The 22,712-nt window shown below is 39.1% G+C and overlaps 2 protein-coding genes and 1 long non-coding RNA gene across 7 annotated transcripts; 1 reads left to right on the plus strand and 2 right to left on the minus strand.

The window, feature by feature from the left end:
• The first annotated feature begins 1,674 nt into the window (after positions 1 to 1,674).
• tnfrsf19 (tumor necrosis factor receptor superfamily, member 19) lies at positions 1,675 to 13,340 on the plus strand. Of its 4 annotated transcripts, none has more exons than XM_077722525.1 (10): positions 1,676 to 1,875; positions 3,027 to 3,120; positions 3,328 to 3,441; positions 7,163 to 7,341; positions 7,498 to 7,583; positions 10,688 to 10,849; positions 10,947 to 11,072; positions 11,210 to 11,300; positions 11,924 to 12,087; positions 12,903 to 13,340. In XM_077722525.1, the coding sequence occupies exons 2-10, from the start codon at positions 3,055 to 3,057 to the stop codon at positions 12,905 to 12,907; spliced, it is 993 nt and encodes a 330-aa protein (XP_077578651.1). In that variant the 5' UTR covers positions 1,676 to 1,875; positions 3,027 to 3,054; the 3' UTR covers positions 12,908 to 13,340. The 4 variants fall into 4 exon arrangements, with proteins under 4 accessions (XP_077578653.1, XP_077578651.1, XP_077578652.1 ...); XM_077722526.1 differs by having other exon boundaries at positions 1,679 to 1,875; positions 10,944 to 11,072; positions 11,927 to 12,087; XM_077722524.1 differs by having other exon boundaries at positions 1,687 to 1,875; positions 10,944 to 11,072.
• LOC144200396 (uncharacterized) lies at positions 7,647 to 10,838 on the minus strand. Its single transcript, XR_013327105.1, has 3 exons — positions 10,628 to 10,838; positions 10,415 to 10,526; positions 7,647 to 7,848 (listed from the first exon to the last, which is right to left on the minus strand). It is a non-coding gene; the product is annotated as an uncharacterized LOC144200396 (long non-coding RNA).
• A 474-nt stretch (positions 13,341 to 13,814) lies between the features above and the next one.
• Positions 13,815 to 22,481, minus strand: LOC144200394 (mitochondrial intermediate peptidase-like). Of its 2 annotated transcripts, none has more exons than XM_077722522.1 (20): positions 22,311 to 22,481; positions 21,860 to 22,113; positions 21,491 to 21,664; positions 21,269 to 21,357; positions 21,105 to 21,191; positions 20,911 to 20,974; positions 20,649 to 20,831; positions 20,022 to 20,178; positions 19,747 to 19,795; positions 19,414 to 19,474; positions 19,277 to 19,329; positions 18,793 to 18,946; positions 18,636 to 18,713; positions 18,291 to 18,498; positions 18,085 to 18,194; positions 17,651 to 17,725; positions 17,408 to 17,524; positions 16,611 to 16,732; positions 16,457 to 16,530; positions 13,815 to 14,053 (listed from the first exon to the last, which is right to left on the minus strand). In XM_077722522.1, the coding sequence occupies exons 2-20, from the start codon at positions 22,004 to 22,006 to the stop codon at positions 13,953 to 13,955; spliced, it is 2,103 nt and encodes a 700-aa protein (XP_077578648.1). In that variant the 5' UTR covers positions 22,007 to 22,113; positions 22,311 to 22,481; the 3' UTR covers positions 13,815 to 13,952. The 2 variants fall into 2 exon arrangements, with proteins under 2 accessions (XP_077578648.1, XP_077578649.1); XM_077722523.1 differs by having other exon boundaries at positions 22,318 to 22,477.
• Positions 22,482 to 22,712: the final 231 nt, after the last annotated feature.

A 22,712-nucleotide genomic window follows, 5' to 3' on the forward strand; every position in this document is an offset into this window, starting at 1 on the left:
TTAAACTTGAAAAACGTAGTACTACCCATATTGGTTGTTCTTGTTAGTGTAAATGGTAAGTTGAATCCTAAATCATCTGGTTTGGAGCAAAAGTTTATACACTAGATTGACAAATTGAAAAGCAAAGACAAATGCTGGCATGGATAATTTAGAGCGTATGTAACCTGCAACAATAACCAACCCTAAAAAAATGCAGTTTTTCAGCATTAGTAATTCATAATTGAAATTGTTTTTGGCACCTCTTGTATTAAAAGTGTTTTTGAACAATGTTGGGAATTTCCCAAAAGCTTAGGACAAGCACGTGAAAAGAATTGCCAAAAATGGACACCCCAAAAAAAGCTATTTTTAAAACAAAAATTTACAGTCCTGGTAAGGACTAACTAACCTAAGTGTTCTTTTAGCAGCTCAGAAATTTTGAGAAAGGTGTAAGGCATAGATCTGAAAAAAAGAATGTACATTTTGAACTGTTTTTAAGAATCAAATACAAATATAATCATCAAGAACTATATTCTTCATAACGTCAGTTGCTGCAGTTTTTTTGTGTGCTGGGAGTAGCACAAGAACAAACAAGTCAGCATACTCAGGCTATGCCAAAACCTTTCCATTCAAAGCCTTATTACCTTACATTGACGGGATAAATATCAAACCCATTTAAATTGGGAGGCTTGGTAGTGGACAATCAGGTTTTTAGTTCAACTGAAACGGCGGTAGAACTCAAATCCATTCAAACTGTGGGCTGTCAGTGAAAATTCATATTTGCTTTCTCAGTCAAAATTTGTCAATGGCAGAAAATTACTTCATTGTCACTTGTTCAAAAAGTTAAACATTTGTGTTTTGTATTTTTTTAAGATCATTACATCATGAACATAGTAGAGATATATATTTTACTACCATTGGCTATGCTATACCTCTAATCCGGTTTAACACTTCATTAACTACTACTACTACTACTACTACTATTACTAATATTACTACTGCTATTAATACTACTACTATTACTACTATTACTAATATTACTACTACTACTACTATTACTACTATTACTAATATTACTACTACTACTACTATTACTACTATTACTAATATTACTACTACTACTACTATTACTACTATTACTAATATTACTACTACTACTATTACTACTATTACTAATATTACTACTACTATTACTACTATTACTAATATTACTACTACTACTACTATCACTCCAACTACTACGTATTACTACTACTATTGCCTTTAGTCATCTGGGATAGGCTCCAGCACCCTGCAACACATGTGAGGATAAGCAGATTGGAAAATGAAGCATAGTAATTGCTATTAGTATGTATATATAATTTTTTAATGCCAAAAATAGTCACTTGCTCCAGAAAGGTTTTAAGAGGCAACTTATGAATAGCTGTGGCTGAAAGGGTTAAATCTTCCAAAATGTTTGATCAACTAGAATAATGTGTATTTTGTTGTTGTGCATCCTGGCAACGCATAAGTGACATATGCACGGACAAAATGTTTGTTCCCGGCGCCCCTTTGATAGATATTGATCGTGAAGGCAACTCAACCCAAAATCTCAGTGGGACGGGACACGCTTTATGTTGTCTGATGTCAATGATATACTGGTCCCAGATCAGAAGTACCTTTGATATGTGCGACTCACTTGCAAAGGCACTGATCTCAGATCAGACGAACACGCCCCCCTCAGCTCCGCCTTTGATCTCTGATTTTGTCCTCCGTGCTGCTTTCAAGTGCAGCAGCTCTGCAGACGGATCCGGCGAGAAGCGAGCTCGCCTACTCTTCTGAATGCTCCGTCCGGAGAGCAACCCCACAACATAACGACATCCGGACTTTCCTCTGGACCCACCAGCTGGTGCCTAGCAGGTAAAACGATTAAATCAGTCTTTTCTTTTCTTGGATTAATCACATTTTTGTACTAGATGGTTAAGCACTGCAAGCAATCATGTCTACTTAAAACAATTACAGAAGTACAATGTTAGACTGTGAATGCATTTAAAATTCATTATAAGAAATTGGTGATGCTTCTCCTGCAAATCCTTGATTTTAAAGTCATCACTGTGGTTATCAAACCTGCGGCCCGCGGGCCAGAAGTGGCCCGCGGGCCAGAAGTGGCCCGCTATGGGGGTGAGATCCGGCCCGCAGGGTTGTTCTACTGTTGGGCACTTTTTAGATTATTCATAATGTAGTATGTGCAGAATTAAATGCGTTATACTTTTTTTTGTAAAGTGTGTGATAAATTACGTTCATTCATCCCATCCCATCAAACAGTGCCTCTTATGTCAGCCAATGAACCTTAAAATGCCCCAAAAACCAGCAGGAATGAACCCAGAAATGCCTAAACATCCTCAGGAATTGGCAAATGAACAAGAAGAATTCTGAAATGTCCCTCAAAATCAATAGCAAATTCTCCAAAATTTACCAGAGATGACCCTTATTTGAGGACGCCCCACAAATTCTCGATAGGATTATGGTCTGGGGATTGGATTAGCCACTCCATGACATTCACTCTGTTGGTTTGTAACCAAGACTTTGTGTAAGAAAGTGTTTGGGTCCATTATCTTACTGAAACACCCATTTCAAGTGCATGTCCTTTTTAGCATACGGCAACATGACCTCTTCAAGTATTTTGACATGCAATCCCTGGTATGCGATAAATACCTACAACACCATAGTAGGAGAAAGATGCCCATATTATCAGGCTTGCATCACTATGTCTCACTGTGTACTGTGTCTTGAATTCAGAGTTTAAGGGTTATCTCATTAATGGTCTGCGGTCCTTGGACACCAAAGGGGGTTAGTTTGTGGTTCTTCCATTTCTCTTTAGGTTGATGTGTTCTTTTGGTAAATTGACTACAAGGGCCTGGCATCTACTTGTGTGACATCATTTTTCTTTGAAAAGAAATAATGTAAAAAGATCATTCTTTGTTTTTACACCCATCAGGTCCCAATCAGCCTAAATATCAAAGAGAAAATAAAAATGCAAGCTTAGTTATGACGTTTGTCCTCTTTTTCAGGTACCAACTGAATTAGCGGCTGCTCGCAATGGTCCAGATAATTCAAAATGCCATTCCTCTTGTCATTATAGTACAGCTTCTTCATTCAACTCTGGTGAGTGTTTTCATCGTTTTGATGTGATGAGATGCTTGGCGCTTGTATTTTTTTAAATATTTGGGGCCAGATCTGATATACAACCCAATTGGGTGGCTCTTAAATCTTAAAATTCTGACATAGGGATGAATTCTCTTCCATTCATTGATAGAAAAATGATCAAATGCAGGAATTATCTGTGCTCAACAAACCTCTTGTCTTGCTCAGATTTCCGTGAGGGCTGAAGAGGAGAGCCGGGAATGCAGAGAGCAGGAATACAAGGACCCGTTTGGGAATTGTAAACCCTGCAAGCAATGCGATGCAGGACAGGAGCTATCAAAGGTCAGGGCGCATGTGTGTATGTGTTTTTCATCTATTGCAAAAGGTTGAGTTAAAATATTTTTAAGGGAAGACTATTTACCTCAAGGATCTCCATTGCGCTTCTGCTTCAGTTACCTGCGTTTAAATACAAAATACATTTTGGTTAGATTAGTCAAGAAGGAAACAGTTGAGTTCATGAAAAGAATGTTTTTGAAAAGCTCTTCTTATCCAGACAAACATTATTATTAATGACTTCCTCTCATTCATGTAGAGAACCGTCAAGCTGTTATTAGCTTTGGTCTAACACGACTTGCCTTCATTCAAGTCACACCCATACTTTTGACCTCCAGCTGAATGGGATCCATTGTTTTTTTCGCCCCTTTCCCTGTGGCACCCACTCCAACGCATTGTCTTCACTGTTTGAAGCCATGCCTAGGCTTGCCACTTTCTGACTTGATCATGATTTTCCCTCAACACTATATAGACAGAACCAGTTATTGGAGGACATTGTATTAACAGACTTCTGTGACGTGTTTAGTGAGTCAGGGCTTTCCTCTTTGGCAATAGCAATTCATCTACATTTTGAAATGCCGACAGTGATAGACAGGCTAGTAAATTATTATCAACGGTCATGATTGAAAAAACAAAAAAAAACGACATGTAAAAACATCCTTTTTTGGTCCTAGTGTTTGATTAATCGGGGTCATTCTCTTAGAAGGACTGTATTTTGTCCTTGTTTGAATTCCAAACTGGTTGAGTCATCATTGATGCCTCTGGTAGTTGCAGTATAAGGAAGGTCGTCAACCTCTATGTATACACTGTTTTTTGATTCACAAAACTGCCCTATTCTTTGTATTGGTGATTTGTATCGTTCTTAAACATGCAACAAATTTACACTCAAGCCCTGGCTAAGCAAATATGTACATATCGTTTTGAAGAATATATGTTGAACTGATGCACTCCAACTAAATTTTGGAAAAATACTATATGTACTAATATGCTTTATTTACCCTGACTTTAAATTTAAAATCGAAGGTCAAAGCTATTTACATTTAATCACCAACCAAATTGCCAATACAACTGTTCCTTGTTGTACAAGTAGAACAACTTTCAAATCTTATGTTACCTGAGCTCAATTGAATTTCCCTGTCTTCTTTTCACTAAGTTTGAATTTTAAAGCAGTGCTGAATGTATAAAATCCTAAAAAACTATTTAGCAACAGGCGGCAAACTGTCTTAGACATACAGTGTATTCCACCTCAGGATTAAGAGCTGCACACATGGATTGAAGCATGAATGCTGCTAGGACCCCAGCCGGGGTCCCAGTTAATAATTGGCTGCCTCGTTTTATTCTGAAGGTCAGCTAACAACAAAAAAAACCTGAGTCCCCCACCCTCCTCACGAGAAACAACTTCTAGTTTCAGCTCTGGAACCAAGACAATCTGTCGACATACAGAGGTGAATGTTTAGTAGGGAAGCAGACTTTTGGATTCCCTCTGTGCAGCTGCCATAGAGCTCTCAAAGGAATGTGCTCCAGTTAGCAGTGGAAGTTTGCCTCGGGAAGCCTTGAAGAAGCTGGCAAACCTCGATTAGCCTCTTCCCACTAAGAATAGCCAAAAGAAACCACCCATAGAGAGGAAACACCCATTGCAAGCTGTTAGTCTGGACCATATTTCATTCCCTTGTTCGCCTAGTTGAAAGAATCTATTCTTTTTTTTTTTTGGTGTATGTCAAGCGTGAAAAAGAGAACATATTTTCTTCAAGTGCAGGCTGGGAAAACAGCCAGTTTCCAAAAAGGCAGGGACATTACTTTGATGTGTCAACATCTTGTAGTATGTAGCAAGCCTCTAACATTTCCTTCTTCAATAATAATGGCAGGGCAACAAAAATATTCAGCAACAGAAGCATTGCATTATAAATAGTCTTATTAGATTTGGAATATTGAAAACCGTGAAATGTTTGAGGATAGTTAGTATGTCTCTGAATTGCCTGCTCACTTGTAAAACTTGTAAAAAGTCTGTACAACAATCTTAGATCAGAGGGGTTTGGAAATTGTAAGCATGTTTTGTATTGTTCAAAATTGTGAGGAGGGAAAAGGGCCTTCAATTATTTGTCTTATCAATTATAAATGATGAAAATGTTTGTTTTTTAGGCTATATTTTAATCACTGGTTTTAGTGTCTGTCGTGTGTGCTGGTTAGAATGCAGGGTGTCAGTTCTTGTGGGCTTTGTTAGATGGAATCAAAGAGGACACTGATCACCCCTTGTGATTTTCAGCTTTGCTGGGATCAGAGAAGCAGAAGTTTGCTCCATTTTCTTTTTTTGTGTTTGTGCACTGGGCATTTTGAATCGACTGTATGTGACATAGGCCCCTGTACTGCCTGCCATTCAGTGCTCCATAGCCAGAGCTTGTCGCACTGCCAAGTTAACTTTTCTACCATTAAACACCATTTGGCAGCACTTCGGCGTGGCCTGCCAGTACAGACTTTTTTCTAGGATCTGCAGCCAAAATACGTCATCCATATTTAGCTTTTTCAGTCCATACCGCATTAGTCACTTTCTGTTTCTCAACCTTTCTTCCTTCTCACTCTTGTCCCTGATGGACACGGATGCCTTAAATGGAATGCTCATAACAACAGCTGCTATAGTCCATCCTAAGCTGGTGCACCTGAAGACAGGCCTGTCCAAAGTGTTTCCTAGTGTGTTTGCATTCTGAGTACTGAATTCCTTCTCTTCTGCCATACCATCACATCTTTGCTCGAAAATCCATTTTCATTTCTCGCCTGCGTTCTTCCCAATCCACCATATCGCACGCTTGTGCCCACATTCCAGCATACTGCGTGCCCGGGCAGTGAAATGGGACACGGGTAAGGAGAGAAAGGAAGAGCTGCTCTAAGATTGACCTTCACTATAATGATATATGAGCGCCTCCTTTCTTGTCTGTTGTCAAAACTTGACATTGCAACATTGCACAACAGGAGCCCTGCTCTAAACGTATGATATCACCCAAGCCCCTACTCCCATGTGAGCTCGGATGTAGTACATAAACAATAAAATTGTAGGCCTGTTTAACTGCAGTGAGCATTATTCCACCTTAAATATGCAAAAACTAAATATATATAGACTATAATGTTGTCAGACAATAATAATACTATTTCTTTCTAAATAATGTTGGCTTTAAAATGTGTTTTAAGCAAAGAATGCTCCATTTGTTGCAGTTACAAAATTGCAAACCTTTTCAATTCTAGCTGTTATTTTTTTAGGGAATCTGAAGAAAATTCCTCCTGCACTTCTAGAAGGACTTTCCCTATTTTTAATTGGTTTGATCGGCATTTCTTGCATACTACATGGTTAGGTTCAGTGCTCAGTGGGGTTGAGATCTGGTGACCGGGCTAGATTCTCTACTTCACATTTTACTACGTTGCATTTTCCTTCCTTGTTTTTTTGTAAGTGAACCAGATAGGCAGAAATAAGGTGCCATGATTATATTTTTGTAAAATGTATGGCTTTTCTAGTACTTCTAATAAATTCAGATTATGCTCATTCAGAGTGACCCAGGGAGAATATTGTGGGTGTATGAGACTCTCTAGTAAAGAAGACAAGCCATTGTCCTCCTCTGATCCCATGAGCTGAGATCATTCTTTAATTCAGCACCCCCACTAGCCAGCATTCAAAACCTCTACTCACCAGCTGCTTCAACCCCAACTCTTACCCGTGATATTTTTTTTGCTTTAATCCCTGCAGGAATGTGGCTTTGGTTATGGAGAGGATGCCCAATGTGTGGCATGCAGGACCAGACGCTTCAAAGAGGATCGGAGCCTCCAGAAGTGTAAGCCTTGTCTGGACTGTGGACTTATCAACCGCTTCCAGAAGAACAACTGTTCCACCACTAGCAATGCTGTGTGTGGCGAATGCCTTCCTGGGTAAGGGAAGAAAAAACAAAACACTGCAGTTAAGTGTAGTATTATCATCACAGGAATGGGAACATTCTTCTAAAACCAAAAAAATCTGGAAGCATTTTAGATGTGATGGTAATTATATAGGTTCTGAAACCTTTTTTGTGTATGTCTTCTCAATAGATACTATAGGAAGACAAAACTAAGTGGCTTCCAAGACATGGAGTGCATCCCCTGTGGAGACCCCCCGCCTCAGTATGAGCCTCAATGTAAGAACTTTTTTCTTAGCCATTTTGTTGTCCAATACTTTGGTTGTCACTGCAGGTTAAAGTAATTTTTAAAGAAACATTCAGCAAACATTAGTGTGTTGGCCTCACAGTTCTGGGGTTGAGGGTTCAATGCCAGGTCGGTCCTCACCGTGTGGAGTTCTCATTGAGCCTGTGTGTTTTTTCCAGGTATTCCAGTTTCCTTCCACATCCCAAAAAAACATGCAGAGTAGGCTAGTTGAACTCACTAAATTGCCCCCAGGTATAACTGTGAACACAAAAAGGAGGCAAGGGATCAGGCAAGGCTAACGTTCCACACGGCCTCTGATTCAATTATCATCTCTTTTCAAGTCATTAGGCTAGTTAATCATTTCGGTTTTCCACATGAAACAAAGATCCAAGTGAACTCAAACCTGTGGTAATTGAGTGTGACTACTTTTTGTGGAGGAGATGGGGCTATTCCTGAAAATAAGTTTTGTTAAGACTTTGCTTCAAAACCTTGTCCAGGTTTACCAACATGTTAATATACAAGATGCAACCATTAGGTGGAAAAACGTTGATTTTTTTTAAATCAAAGTCTGTTCATTAGTTTGTGTTAGTATTTTTGGACAGTTTTGATCTTCTCCTAATCCCTCTGATGGTCCAGCTATGCAGTGTCCAATCATAATACTGCAGAAAGACTACAAAACAGCCATTGTTTGAGAGCATAGCATAGTTAGTTCCTAAGGGGGACTCCCAGCAGAGCTTTTCCAAATATTTCAAAGCTTTGATGCCCCCATCCAATGTTATCTTGAGATGGGTGGTGAAAACAGAAAGGCTAGATTATTCTACTAGGACTCAGTGGCCTGCGGCGACTTTGCAGCTGTTTGGCAAAGGGCAGCCAATCACCCTATGGCAGGGCCGTAAATCTTAAAGTAGTCCTCCTTTCTTTCTCCTCTCTTTAGCCCCCGTGACTTTTTTTGGGCCATATTAAATGTAAGATTGCGCTTTATAGGCTTCTTAAGCCTATAATGGCTTTCATCTGCTGAAGTTTTTTACTTTATAGAACAGTGCAGACTATACAATGGCACTATGGCATGCAGACATAACTGTATGTACAAGCATGCAGACATACATATTGTTCTTGTTTGAGCTAGTGGGATTAATGTTAGATTTATGAATAGGCAAATGGGAGATATCGTTTTTTGTGGTCATAAACAGGACAAATGTTTTAAAATCTAGCCTTGTAACATTTAATGTATTTTTTTCTCTTTGCGGCCTGGCCTGAAAACACTAGAAAAAAACTTGCAGACTATTCAAAAGTCATTCATAAGTTAGTTGACCACTAGAGCACAAATATACTTAGGCCCATCTTGTTTTTCATGTGATTGTGACGACATCCTTAACTGTTACGTTTTGTGGTCTGTAAGCTTTAAAGCTTGTCAATATTTACATCATTCTAAACTGCTAAAAGCACTCTAACATTCCAGCCTTGCTTTTACGACCATGGTTACCAAGTCAAAAGGGGTTAGTGGGAGGAATGCCTCCTCGTAAAAGCAAGCAATGCGGCAGTGGTCTTTTCGAGTTCAGGGTCAAATGCGCTCGCTTCTGTTTAAAGTGTTTGGTAAGGCAGAGAAAGCTCCAGACTGGAGGCAAAAGGGGAGTGCATGAGAAAGACTGATTGGTTTAGAAGGCTGGTTTATGTGGAGATACAATCAGCAGGTGAGTTGTCTTCAATGGACTAGTGTTTATTTGCTGCAGCTGCTCGGCGTCTGATAACAGACTTCCTTTTGTGTTCAGAGAGCAGATGATGTTCCTGTTGGATGGATTAGATTCAACCTGGACAATAGCCACATCAAACAAACTCATCACATAAAGATCAGTAGTCCACCGCTCAAGAGTGAATTCTTATACGTATTAATAACACCACGTTGACAGTTTGTCATCTGAGTGCAATGTCTGTGACTTGAAAGCAAACACTGGCCCCATTGACAATTTTCTAATTCATACTTTTTTATCAAAACGCACTTTTATTTCAGGTTTTGTGTTGTGACATCATAGATCACACCCACCTGTAGAAATTCAATAACAGTACTGATAAAGATCAGAGAGAAATATTTGGAGCCAAAGCCATATCACATTCAGGTGAACTATTAATGCTACTAATCGTCATGAGTTCTAACATGTGTAGAAAAAATACTATTAAATTATTTAGTTCCAATGTTTCATTTTCATTAAAAATGTCATTTTCGGCAACAAGTACTTAAAAAAAAAAGTTGTATTAGACCTAAAGACAGGAAAGTTAATCACTCGTTTATTTATAGCAATCATCTGCAACAATAAAGACCCTTAATAGTCCACAAATTGAGTAATAAGTCTGGATTTAACGCCCCCTCACACAACAAATAAAATTGACCTGAGGGGATGGTTTGTCAAAGTAAATTCTTTCCAGATATTGTTGGTTCATGTATTGGGTGTTATGTTATTCTGCAACAAAACAAGATGAGAACTGCGTGTACTTTATTTGTTGGAACATGCTTTTCTGGTGTGGCCCCACGGACGGCTGTTTGGCACGTTTTCAGTCCTGGGGTCGATGTTTTGATGCTAGTTTGGTCCTCACAGTGTGGGGTTTGAACGTTCTCCCTAGGCAATGTGTTTTCTCCCAAATAGAACACTCTAAATTTCCCCTAGGTATGAGTCTGAGCTTCTGTCTCATTGTGCCCTGCAATTGGCTGGCCTTCTATCCATTGTGTCCCCAATTTGGTGCCCAAAATCAGCTGGGATAGGCTCCAGCACCCCCACAACCCTAACAAATACAATACATTAAAATTCAAAATTTAAGATGCTGCACTTACCCTTTTGCTGGTGAAAGCTGAATGGAGACAGGGAGGACACATGCCCGCCGACTTATGATTTTAACACAGCATATTGTCATCGATGTTCGTGGGGGTCTCTCCTTTCTCCAATCTTATGATGACATTAAGTTTCAATGGTAATTTCAAAGACTAAGTGTCCTTCTTGAGGGCCAGAATGTCACAAACGGAAGGCAAAATGTCAAATACTCTCACCACACGAAACGTCGTAGGTCAAGGACATCATAATCAGAGGTCTCTCTTTTTTATATGCAGGCAGCGGGCGAGTAAATCTGGTGCCTTTGCCCCCGGTGACCAGTCCACGTGACATGGCCCTGGCTGCGGTCATCTGTAGTGCTTTGGCAACAGTGGTGTTGGCCTTGCTGGTCCTCTGTGTCATCTATTGCAAGAGGCAACTGCTGGAGAAAAAGCCCAGTGGTGAGTCAAGAGTCAAACTTCAAAATTAATTGTACCAAGTAAGAATCACAACTCATTTCGGATCTAATTTGAATTGCTCAACTTGTCTAATCAGCAGCGTCTTTGAGGTCTGAGGACTGTCACTGTGACGGGGACGAGCTGTCCTGCCTGGACCTGCGCTGGCTCCAGGAGTTTCCTCAGGGAGCCTGCTGTCACTGTCATCTTGGTCCCGGACACACATGTGGTATGCTTGCCAGTAGATTCCTAAAAAGTATTCGCTCCTCTTTAAGTTCACATTTTCCTCGAGCGCTTTTTCTACATTATTGGCTCATCAAGCTTTAACATGCAGAAGTAACTGTTTTGTCTGTGTATGCTGCTTAGGTCCAGTCCATCTTATCCCATCAATGTACTGTGAGGAGAATTGCAGTCTGGACAATGCACGTTTCTGTTCTTATCCTGGACCCCGTGACAGGTGAGTTGGGCCAAATTTTTCACATTTAGTACTATTTTGTTTTGACAACTTTGGACAATGACCAAACACTTTAATGGAGTGAAGTGCATGACCCTCTATGGAGGAATTAAAAATATGAACTTGAAGCTGTATCATCACATTACCTTTTTTGGTACATTACATTATACTATTGCGCCCACACTTCTTGTCTTCCATTACCTGTTGGCCATCTTGAATTTTAACATATGGCAGATACAGTGTGACAAAAATACACCAATTTACCCACACCATTGCATGCGCAAGAATATATTTACTTACCGTCTTGAGTAGGATATGTAGATTCTCAGATATCTATCCTAAAAGACTTTTACAACTTGAAAAAGTCAACAACAACAAAAAAAACATTTTTCAATAAGCCATGTACATTTCTGTATAGGGACAAGAAGGACATAAAATTTACTAGTCAAGTAGCTATTCTTCCTATGCAACATATTGCATTTCAGTTCTTCTACACTCATTATTTTGTAATTAACCCTGACGTCATTATTTGGAAGTTTTGAAGTAAAGAGCTGCCCTTAGAAGTTAAATCGTGGCAGGGTGGGGCCGACATAATAATTTCAGTGTGATTATTTTATGCTCGCCAGAAGCCCAGAGCAAGACGAGGAAGTAACCGCCCACGCTGAGAGTGAATCCAAAGAGAAGATTTTAGAGGGTTTCCACGACACACAAAATGAGGAGGGAGTCTGTGGCTCAAGGGAGAATTCCCCCGAGAGAAAGCCAAGCGAACAGGCACCCTCGACCAAGGAGGGTGAGCTGACATTTTACTGAGAGCGTGTTGAATTTTTTTTTCTTCTTCTGGGATGTGGCATGATTTGCCTCAAAGGAAAGTGCTAAACGACTTGAGTGACAGGAAAAGTACTTAAGAGCATTGCTTAACCACATTTTACATGCTGCAACAGACAATAAAAATTCTTTAGTCATTATCCGAACAACTTATGAATTCACTAAACTGATGACAAACCTTGCATATTAAAATGGTAAAATATTAAATCAAATCATATAAATTTGTCTTAAAGTTGTCAAATATCTCCTTGCTAAAATATTAGGGATAACCTCTATCATACATTTAGTTTATTTAAACATTTAAACCTTTAAACAACTTGACATATATAGCATACAATTCTTATATGTTAACTCATATAATGTCTTAATGGGAACAAAATGGATTTTAGATAATGACGTTTCCTATCTCGATTTTTTTTAAACATGTTCCTAGAGACCTCAGTACTATCTGACATGTTGTAGCTCAAGAATTGCATTGCACTGAGGCACACAACTAATTTTGGACTTGCCTCTTGTGTACAAATTCCCCAACTCGCTTGTAAATTCATGAAATAGTGGGTATGCAAAAGCCATCCGCGAAGATGAACACTGTATTTCTTGAAAACATGACCCTGAAGTGGACTAGTTGTTAGCAGAAATCTAAGGTGACACATCATGTGTAGGTGTGAATGCACGACGAACAGCTGTTCGGAGAAAGAAGAGCCGACTTGAAAGTGGTGCTTGTGTCTGATGCAGCTTAGCTATGTTACTAATCAGTGCGTGTTTGCCTTCATCTTGCAGGATGACACATATTGCTTTGGCTTCCAGCAGCCCGGACTCACCAACAACAGCGGCGGCGCCCGGATCTCCTTTCACACGACTCGTCTGAACTCACCACTCGCTGCCCCACACTAGCATTTGACATTCTCCAGTGTGATCGCAGGCCGCGGCTGGCCTCCGAGCCTGAATGAGGACAGTGAAGTGACCGCCTGTCCTGCTGGTTCAAGTAAATGAAGTCAACTGACAAGAGGAAGATTAAACTTGATTACGTGTCACATGGGGATTTTTGCACAATGAAGAGAATCTTATGAACACTCGAAAAGGATTGTGACCTGTTGATAATGTACAATAGTAAATAGCAGCATTTTTTTAAAACATCATATGCTGCCTTTGTAGTGTTTAATCGTATTTGTTTGACGTTTGTAAATAAAACACTTAAGAAATTTTAGTTTCACTGAACATTGTGGAGCAGTGTCATAATGAACATAACAACCACAGTGGTTTTTCCATATCAGAAAAACATGCATCAATCAAACATGTTAAAATACTATAGTATAATATACTACATTGTTTGCTTAATGCCAATTCAGTGACCACTTAGTTCTGCTTGCCTGCAGGGTGAAACCAGGTAATCCTACAGATAGTAATGACAGGACAGGAAGTAGTTGCTGGACCACCTAAGCTGCTAACGACCATATGAAAGTGTTAATGCCAGCTACTTGGAAGCCTAGCAGAGGCTCAAATGTCGGTAGAGCTTTAGCGTGACCAAGCATCAGGTGCTAATTTCACTGGCCGGGAGCTAAAGGGATGCGTGTGTCGTGGGGATTTCCAACTCTTTCTATCTGAGAGCAGGGGTTGGGGAACCAAATACGACAAGAGCATTTGGCCAACCCTTCCCCTGATACCTCTAAGATGTGAAAACATGAACAGATCCAACATAAAAAAAACTTCTTTAATAATTAGTTTAGTTAAAATGGACTAGATTAGAATGATCCTAATATATGTGGGTATGCTTTACATATATGTTGTTTAACAAGCAAGTGTCCTTATGCCTACCACAAAAAAAGCACCTTAACTCTCAGAGTCCATGATGAATGTTTCAAAATTTGGCTGTAGCTCCGACACCAGTGCTTCCACAAAGTCCTCAATGGTGGGTCGTCTATGAAGCATACCTGTAGCAAAAACAAATATGGTTTTAGGATTGGACAATGACAATGAATTTGTACTAGTATATACCTGCATATATAATATTGCTTCATCCAGAACAAAATGTGTCATAAAAACAAATGGACTCAAACACATGCTCATTAAGAAACAGTTGACTGTTGTTCTTTTAGTTTAGAGTAAACCAATGTGCTGTGTGTTTTGAACATTTGTAAGAGAGGTCATGCATGGAAGACTCCCTTTTACATTCTCTTTGAAGCTACTTTGTTTTCCTCTGCGGATATGCCAATGTAAATAGAGGCTCTAACTGCACCCACCTCCCTGACTGGGTTTCCTGCATGGGGTTACACACACACAAATGCACGCACACACATACACACCCATGTCTACAAAAGCACGCATGACTGGAGATTCAATAATGCTCACAGGGTGAACACATACAGACACTCACACCATACATATGCACAGAGGTTATCACTGAAACTGAAATGGCGTTGGTCTCCTATTACGGAATCGCCGTCCCACCCGGCCCTCTGGCAACAAGATAATACACAATGTCGAGATCCCAGACATGCTGAGACCACACGAACCCAACTTCTAGAAGACCCCCAAGGCAGTCACATGAAAGCAACAATTCCTATAGAAATGACATTACCTCCATATCAATTGCTACCAATGACTTCTTTTGAAAATGAATAGGCAACTGATCTACAAAGGATTGTTGCTCAATTGGTGTTTTCCCATCAGTCTACCCAGTTTTTTTAAAGTGTTTGTCCTCATTATGTTCACAGGTGAAGGGAGAGCCAAACTGATTGTTACTGGGCTTTAGAAAATGATGTCATTTAGAATTTGATGCCTGCAACAAGAGATGTCTCAATACTGAATTTTTAATTCCCGGTATGATTTTTTCTAAGTGGTTACTGTTACTGATGCAATGCCTATACTTTTAGCAAGAAAAAAAAATCCAAGAAATAGCATACCGAATTTGTTTTGTATTAGAGTGCTACCCCCTCAAGTTATGCTATTTAGAAATATACTCCACCATGCTACTTTACTACCTTTGGTTTCTAAAAATTAGTCCCACACAGTGGGCATGTATTCCTAATAGTTGGATTTATAGCAACAGAAAAGTGCAATGATCCGTGCTGACCTGTGAGGGCAGAACATCAAAATGAACACAAGACCCCAGATCCCTGGGAGAGTTTAAGGGGAAAATGCCAAGATAACCTCACAGCCATAACAACATTCAGAGGATCTGATTGGAGTATGTGTGTGTGTGTGTGTGTGTGGGGGGGGGGGGGGGGTTTAAAACCAAAAGGTGTATGAGAAAGGAAGACTAAACAAGAGAACAATGAACTCAATGTAAAATAATGTTGAGCAATATAAAGCTTTCAAGGTAGAAATTGACCACATATATCACATGCTTATTGATGTACAATGAAATGCATGTGTAACCAAAAACTAAATAATTCTCTGAATGTGGCTATAAATCTAGGCTTGGCAATATTCCTGTTCTTTCATGACTAAGTTGGAGTCATTTGGGTTCCTGAAACTTGGAAAAGATAAAGTATGCAAACATTTAAAATGATTTCAAACCTCAGCATGCAGTAACCTGAGCTACAGGCCTACGGCCTCCATAGCTTATGGTTTTATGCAATGTAGTATGAATAGTATAAAGATCTAAAGCAGTGTAAGGATTAAGACCGCACATTTTAATATTTATGACTGCTTCAAGTAGTTCTTTGAGATGCCCTTTTGGAACTATTTGAAACAAAAACTCCATCCACGCTGCAAGCAAATTATAGGCTTGCAATCTCTGTCATTACACATTTGAAGTGTGATGCCATATTTTTAAAATATACATTCAAGACGATCAGGATTTTAGCTGATGGTGGCCAAATAAAACTGGCACTCACTTGATGATATTGTTGCTATATGTTCATTCGAACAATGCTATTAACTAACTGTGCCTTATGCAAAATTTTCAAATGATGTCTGGAGAGAACACTTCAAAAGACAAAAGTAGGCAGTTAAGAGTGGGGGCATCAACAAAAGTTTGGGAAAACCTCCTCCCTCTTCTCCAACTGAACAATCCCACCTCCACCCCCTTGCAGCTGCAACCAAAACAGGTCCTATGCGTCTGAAATGGCAGCCAAATCCGTATCCAATTGTTGTCATTACCCCTGCTGCTGAGCTGACAATTTTTAAAGGGGGGTGAGTGGGTCTTATTACTAAACTAAACCAAAATAAAAAGGAAGGTTGTGGGAGGATTCCCAAAGCCTTCTGAAATACCACATGGAAAATTGGATCTATGGCTGTCCTTAAATGTACCACTTGGACACTAAAGTAACCATGTTTGTTTAATTGCATTGTCAAATGGTCACTCAATTTTAAATAAGAATGTGTGTTACCTTCTACCATCAACATAGGCTCTTTGGCTCCTCCATGGGCTAGCATCTCTCGACGATAACGCTCACCCATGTCCCTGACAGACATATGAGCAGTGATGAGACTTTACTCATTTCTGGGGTATGTTTTGATTTAAAAAAAAACTTTGTATCTCACCTATTTAAAGGATCCTGAAGGAAACACTGCTTCCATACCATAGAGGCCACAGCTCGAGACATGAGGTAAGAATAGTATTTAGCCCCATAACCAATAAGATGGCTAAATCTCAACTGCCATGCCTGTGGATTCAAGTAACACAATTATAAGATAATGTTGATGAGATGTAAAGCATGAAAAACACAGCTGAAATGTGGAAAAAAAGGGGATTTTGTTTTTCTACGTGAATATACATTGATAGTTCACCACCTTTTGCAATTTGAAAAATTTGACTGATCGCATCTATTGGACTGAGACACCGAAATTGGGTAAAAGTCTGCTAGATGTTTCAGTCCAAGTTGAAAAACAGGGAAACGCATTAAGATTGAAAAAAATATATGAGGGGAAGCAGTTGAGAAAGTAACAAGGCACGAGCTGGAAAGTTGGCAAAGAAATATGGACCAGGCAATGACATACTGGCAAAGGTAACGTCACAATTAAATCTGTTTTCATGACCCCCGAAGATATAGCCCAGAGGAATTGTTGAATGAAAGACATTAGTTGCCTCCATTATTTTTTTGATTTGAAGGAATACTGAGCTATTTTCATTAGAGAAGCTGGAAGAACAGTTTTAAATATTTCCTCAGGAGAGAGCTTTTTTTCCCCAAGATCAGCTTTGTGGTTTTGCCAGGTCTAAAAAAACTAAATTGGCTCTCATCGTTCAAACCCGTGCTGGGACCAAATAAAAAGATATCAAAAGGCAATACCATGACTCTCAACATTGAGCCTAAATAGCATTCTGAGAAATTGAAACATACTGTATTTGGTGTATAAGGTAAGCCGTAGAACTTTTGCTGCATCTTCTGCAGGATTTCAGTAGTTGTGTGATTTTGGGGTTTGCTGTGGTAAATCTGGTCCAAAGCAGCATAGAAAATCTGCCCAGAAACAATATATTACAGCATTGGTTGTACATAATTGTCAGTATAACAAGAAATTAAATATTGCAAGTAACCAGTGTGCATGTTGACATTTAAAAGCAGATTTACGTGTTTTGTTAGTACCTGAAGTTGGGTGTCTGCAGCACCGCACACCTTCTTGGATTCGCATAAGCGGGTCACCATGCTTTCAGGCAGAGGCTGGTGGAATATTAAAGTGTATTTCAAAATGTATGAAACGTCTCGATAAATGGTGGTTTCATTACATAGCCTCGTTGCAATGTACTGTTGATAACTTTCAAATACTGTTTGGAAAAAAGGTGATGTAAGGGGACAACCACTGTTTTGACTGTGTTTCTATTTGTCTTACGTAAACAAATGTGTTTTGCATTACAGTAACATTTCCTTTTTTTCTAGATAGCATCCTCATACTTTACACTGATGTGTACGTAGTTAAAAGGATTCCGTCATTTTCCCCTGTATTTGTATTATAATTCAGCACATTTATATATTCTGAAACCATTAAAAAATTCCACTTTGTGTACTAGCTTAAAGTGTACCTGTCCAGTTTCATAATGACGTGCAAACTGGCTGACAACTCGATAGTCGGCGGCAAAGTACTCCATGAGTATGGAGGGTACTTCTGCAAAATCTGTTGCACATCTGGTTCCTGGATAGTTGAAAAACACAGTAAGAAAAAAACAAAGCTCAAAACACCTCATCCATTACATTACAATACAATACAATAGCAAGCTGAGCAGCTCACCAGTAACATGCTGGTAACGAGTGCGTCCCAGCATTGAATGCATGGCGTGGCCCATCTCGTGAAAAAGATTTTCCATCATGCCAGGGGAGAGAAGGGTTGGTGCACTTCTAGTGGGATGGGGCAGGCTCAGCATTAAAACTACAACCGGTAGCTGATATGTACTTGTTTCCTGGCACCACCGACCACCACGGATAGTGAAATGGCAGTCCTGTGTGTGGGAAAGAATGAAAGCAACAATGACCATTTTTTTCAAAGAATAACACACCAAAAACAAAATATACCTCTGTACAAATAAAAATAAAACATCAACAACCTAAAAGACAGAGAGCGTGTATACTCACTCACCTGATGAGGTTTATCTTTCCGTTGGAAAAAGTCACAGTAGATATAGCCAAGTAATCCCTCTGTTTCGTGAACGACAGCCTGGAAATGTACAAAAATAACAATCAATGACAACAGATAAATTTGTAGGATACTTTAATAAGATCAGGAACTGCATTACCAATTTGCGCACATCATCACTCCACACTTCCCCAGCACTTGGATGCTCAGACATGAGGGAGACACCATAGAGCCGAGAGAAGAGGATATTCAAGCCATCCATGCAGGCCCCCAGAGAAAAGTAGGGACTGTAGAGACTGGGCTCTATGTTGTACCTAGAGCATTACCAAAACCAAAAGAAGTAAAAGACAAATCTAAGATGAGACTATTGAGTTTGGAATATGCATAGTGAATCAAACAAAAAAATGTCTCTTTAGAGGGTCTCTATTCAAGTATTAATAGAAAGCATTTATCCAAGAATATATGAGGCAGATATGTCTTTGCCTAGGCTGGTACTATTTTTAAAAGAATATAATTCGAATTTCAATATAATACAATACAACATAACCAAACCTATGTTTTAAGTGTTTTTCTGGGTTGTAGGTGAGCAAGAAAAAAGGGAATGTAGAAAAAACTGAAATGTTACGGTGCATTCCATTAATCACCTTTCAGCACGCAAAACTCCACTGAGGAAAGAGTGATCCCACGGCATAAGCTCCTGTCAAAACAAAAGAGTTCTTGAAGATGGCATACATTTTAAAATGGGATTTAGTAGTAGTAACGAGAACAGAAAGTCACGCACAGAATTCCTGGGATTGAGTTTTTTCTTCATGTTGCTCATCATCTTGAAGTCCTTTGCTGTTCTGTTACGGTGGAAACAAGAGAAACCAAATAGTAAATAGAAAAAGGCTAAATAGTTGAAAGCTAGATTAAAAGTATTTTTTTCCTAGCAGTGCATTCTAAATACAACAATGCACCATGTGACTGCTCAAGTTTAACTTCATTACAAAAATTTAAAAGTACCGACACATTTGAGTTGTCAATAAAAGTATGAATATTGCATCCTTGTGGTTAATTAGTAGGTTATAATTATAATGTATCCCAATATTTCTCCTGTTTATTTCTCTAACTGTACCTGTCTGATAGCTGGTCTGTTAACAACTGAAGAAACCTCATCACCGTTTCTGCAATGAGAAAAAATAACAACAGTTAAAAAAAAAAAAAAGAAGAAGAAGAAATCTAATGATGATAAATGCCACAACTCATGTGTCTGCCAACTTTTACCAAACACTTAATTCTCTTACTGGAAGGCTTTTCTTAGGCTCTTCTCATTAAAAACTCAAGATTCTTTCTGGAGGCATTAAGCAATTATTATAACTCCTGTAAACATAACTAGGGAAATGACTCAACCTGGTGTCGTTGCCATCGTTCCCTTTAATGCTCTGTGGCCATAGGACTCGTATCCCACCAGTGTGGCTAACTTGTGTCTGCATCTCAGAAGCTCCTCCAGAGAGTCCATCAGATCTGCGTTGGGATACAGGTAAATCCTGTAGGCTATTTCACGTACCTAAAAGTGTACAATATAGAAAAGAGACATGATTTAAACAAGTCTATAAATCGTATAAATTACATTTCCCATCGGCACATAATTTTTCTATGGGTCTGCCAAGTACATGAAAGAATAATTACAGGGAATATCATTATGACATATGATTCATGATGTTTTTTTTATGGTTTGAGGGTATTTTAGTATGACATATGAACAGCATATTGCTTATATAGTACCTTGCCTGTATAGTTATTTGAACCGGACAAATGAGGACAAAACCGATTGGAAACGTAAACAACGGAATGCTGTATTTGAATTCATGATTTCAGAACTGTAAATGTATTTTATGAATACTATAAAAGTATTTCCATTGTTAAATAGAAAAATATCAGTGTAATCATTCCCACAAGGCATTTCTTGAATCATTTGTGATAAAACGACGCCACCTGCTGAGCAATAACATTAATGTTCTAGTCATGGGCACCCACCAAATCATCCGGTGACTCTGCATGTAATCCTCCAACTTCCAAGAAACTTCCTGAGCTGGCAAAATGCAATTGAAGATGTTCAGGAATAGCAGATCTGGCGATTCTGTTAGGCATGTGAGAGCCAACCAGAAATTCATTGCTTAAATCCAAAAGCTTCACATGAAGAGCAACGGCTTCTTTTCTCTACAGAATTGACAAACGACATGTCTTAAAATTCCAATGACACAGTGGATGATTTTTACACATGCAACGATATGCTCACCAGTTTCTCATCCAGATGAATTCCACTGATTTCAAAGTCAAACATGAATAACTCGGCGACTCTCCTGCAAAAACAATAACACGCATATGAGACTGTTTTGATTTCATTTCTAAAGAGATAAATGGCAAAGGGACTTGCACCAATGGCAAATCCTAAAAGTGGGGGAACAAGTACATAATACAAAGAAACTTTACCTTGTGTCTGCATCAAGCTGAGCCAAAAGCTCTGGGTTGTCCATCAACTTTTTTAAACTCTTACATAGCTCCACATTGGTGTTCAATCTGAAACATAGTCAAGTTTATTTAACAAGAATATAACTGACTAATATTAATAGAATGAGATTGGGTGTAACTCTTACTTCTCGACGACAGTACCGATGTCCATGCAGGTTTTCTCGGCTGCCTCGCGGTATATTGGATCTGGATGTGCCACTTTAACAAAATCCGCCTGGAAGTGACAGGATACATTAACGTTGAATATGATGATTATTACATTCTTCTGAGTGAAATTATTTTGCACTTATCCATGCAATTTTGGCATGTAAACACCTATCTGAAATGGTACTTGATGATGAACTTACCAAGTCTGCCACTCTGCAAAGGCCATCTGAGAGTTGATCAAAAGCGGTTACTGTCTCAACCCCTGGAGGAGAGGAACAAACTTTTTCAACCAACAACTGTGTGTTCTTTAAAGCTGTCTGTGTGGCCACCTGGAATCCAGCAGGGGAGCTCAGCTCTGGCACCCCAAACAAACCCTAGAATCATACATTACAGGTAAGATTAGTCCTATTTGAAGACCATAACCATCCAAATAAATGGACATGTTAAAACAGTGGCATTCTCGAATTCCAGTATATTATTCTATGCTAGATAATAATCATAATGATAAAAGACAATATAGATTGTATCCAGAAGGAATGTGAAAAGTTCAAAATAAATACATTACTCACCACACTTTTTTCATAGTTTAGTGGTCTGATGTTGGGTTTGCTATTGAAAGCTGCCCCAACAGGTGACCATGTTGTGACATTCTTGCGAAAATACGTCCACAGACCTTTGTGCTTCAAACAGTGGAGAAGACGCTTACTCCCCGACATGATCGTCCGTCCTATTGTTGAATAGTCGTTCGTTTATGGATGCTTCGTATTTGGCAAATAGAGACTGGCAGAGGGCATGCTAACTCTAGTTTCCCCGATAGCATGAGCTGCAATAAAAAAATAAAAAATAAAAAAAAACAAGCGAATTGAGCGATGGCACGTGACTTTAAAAAATCCCAACAATAAAGGTATTCAATATTAAAAACGATCAAACACGACAGCCTCAAAACACCACAAACTATGACAGGCATGATCACAAACAGGGTTGTAGCTACTTCATCGACACAATGCAAATTTGTCTTACCACGCACTTGTGAAAAAGGCAGCATATACTTTTGAAGGTCATATACTTCGTAGTGATCTATAATAGTCAGTAGATGGGTGACCACGTTATAGTATAGTTTTAATGCTGGCAACTGTCGAAAGTGTGGCAAACGAAAACGTGTTTCGTCATACATGTGCGACAATGCTGCGCTTAATGATTACACTTACAAAATTTGGTGGGTGTGGTTGTTATCTAAAAGGTGATAGGCCAAGGCAAACACCTGTCAAATCCCTTCAATGTTTTTTTTTTATTACTATATTAATTTCCTATATTATTAGAAGGATAAGCAGTACCGAAAATAAATGAATGACTATTATTGGCAGCAGCAGCATTTAAAAAGCATGTTTGATGCCATTATTCTGCCATTGGCTGCTAGGTGGT

This window comes from Stigmatopora nigra, chromosome 8 (assembly GCF_051989575.1).
Source record: "Stigmatopora nigra isolate UIUO_SnigA chromosome 8, RoL_Snig_1.1, whole genome shotgun sequence".
Lineage (NCBI taxonomy): Eukaryota > Metazoa > Chordata > Actinopteri > Syngnathiformes > Syngnathidae > Stigmatopora > Stigmatopora nigra.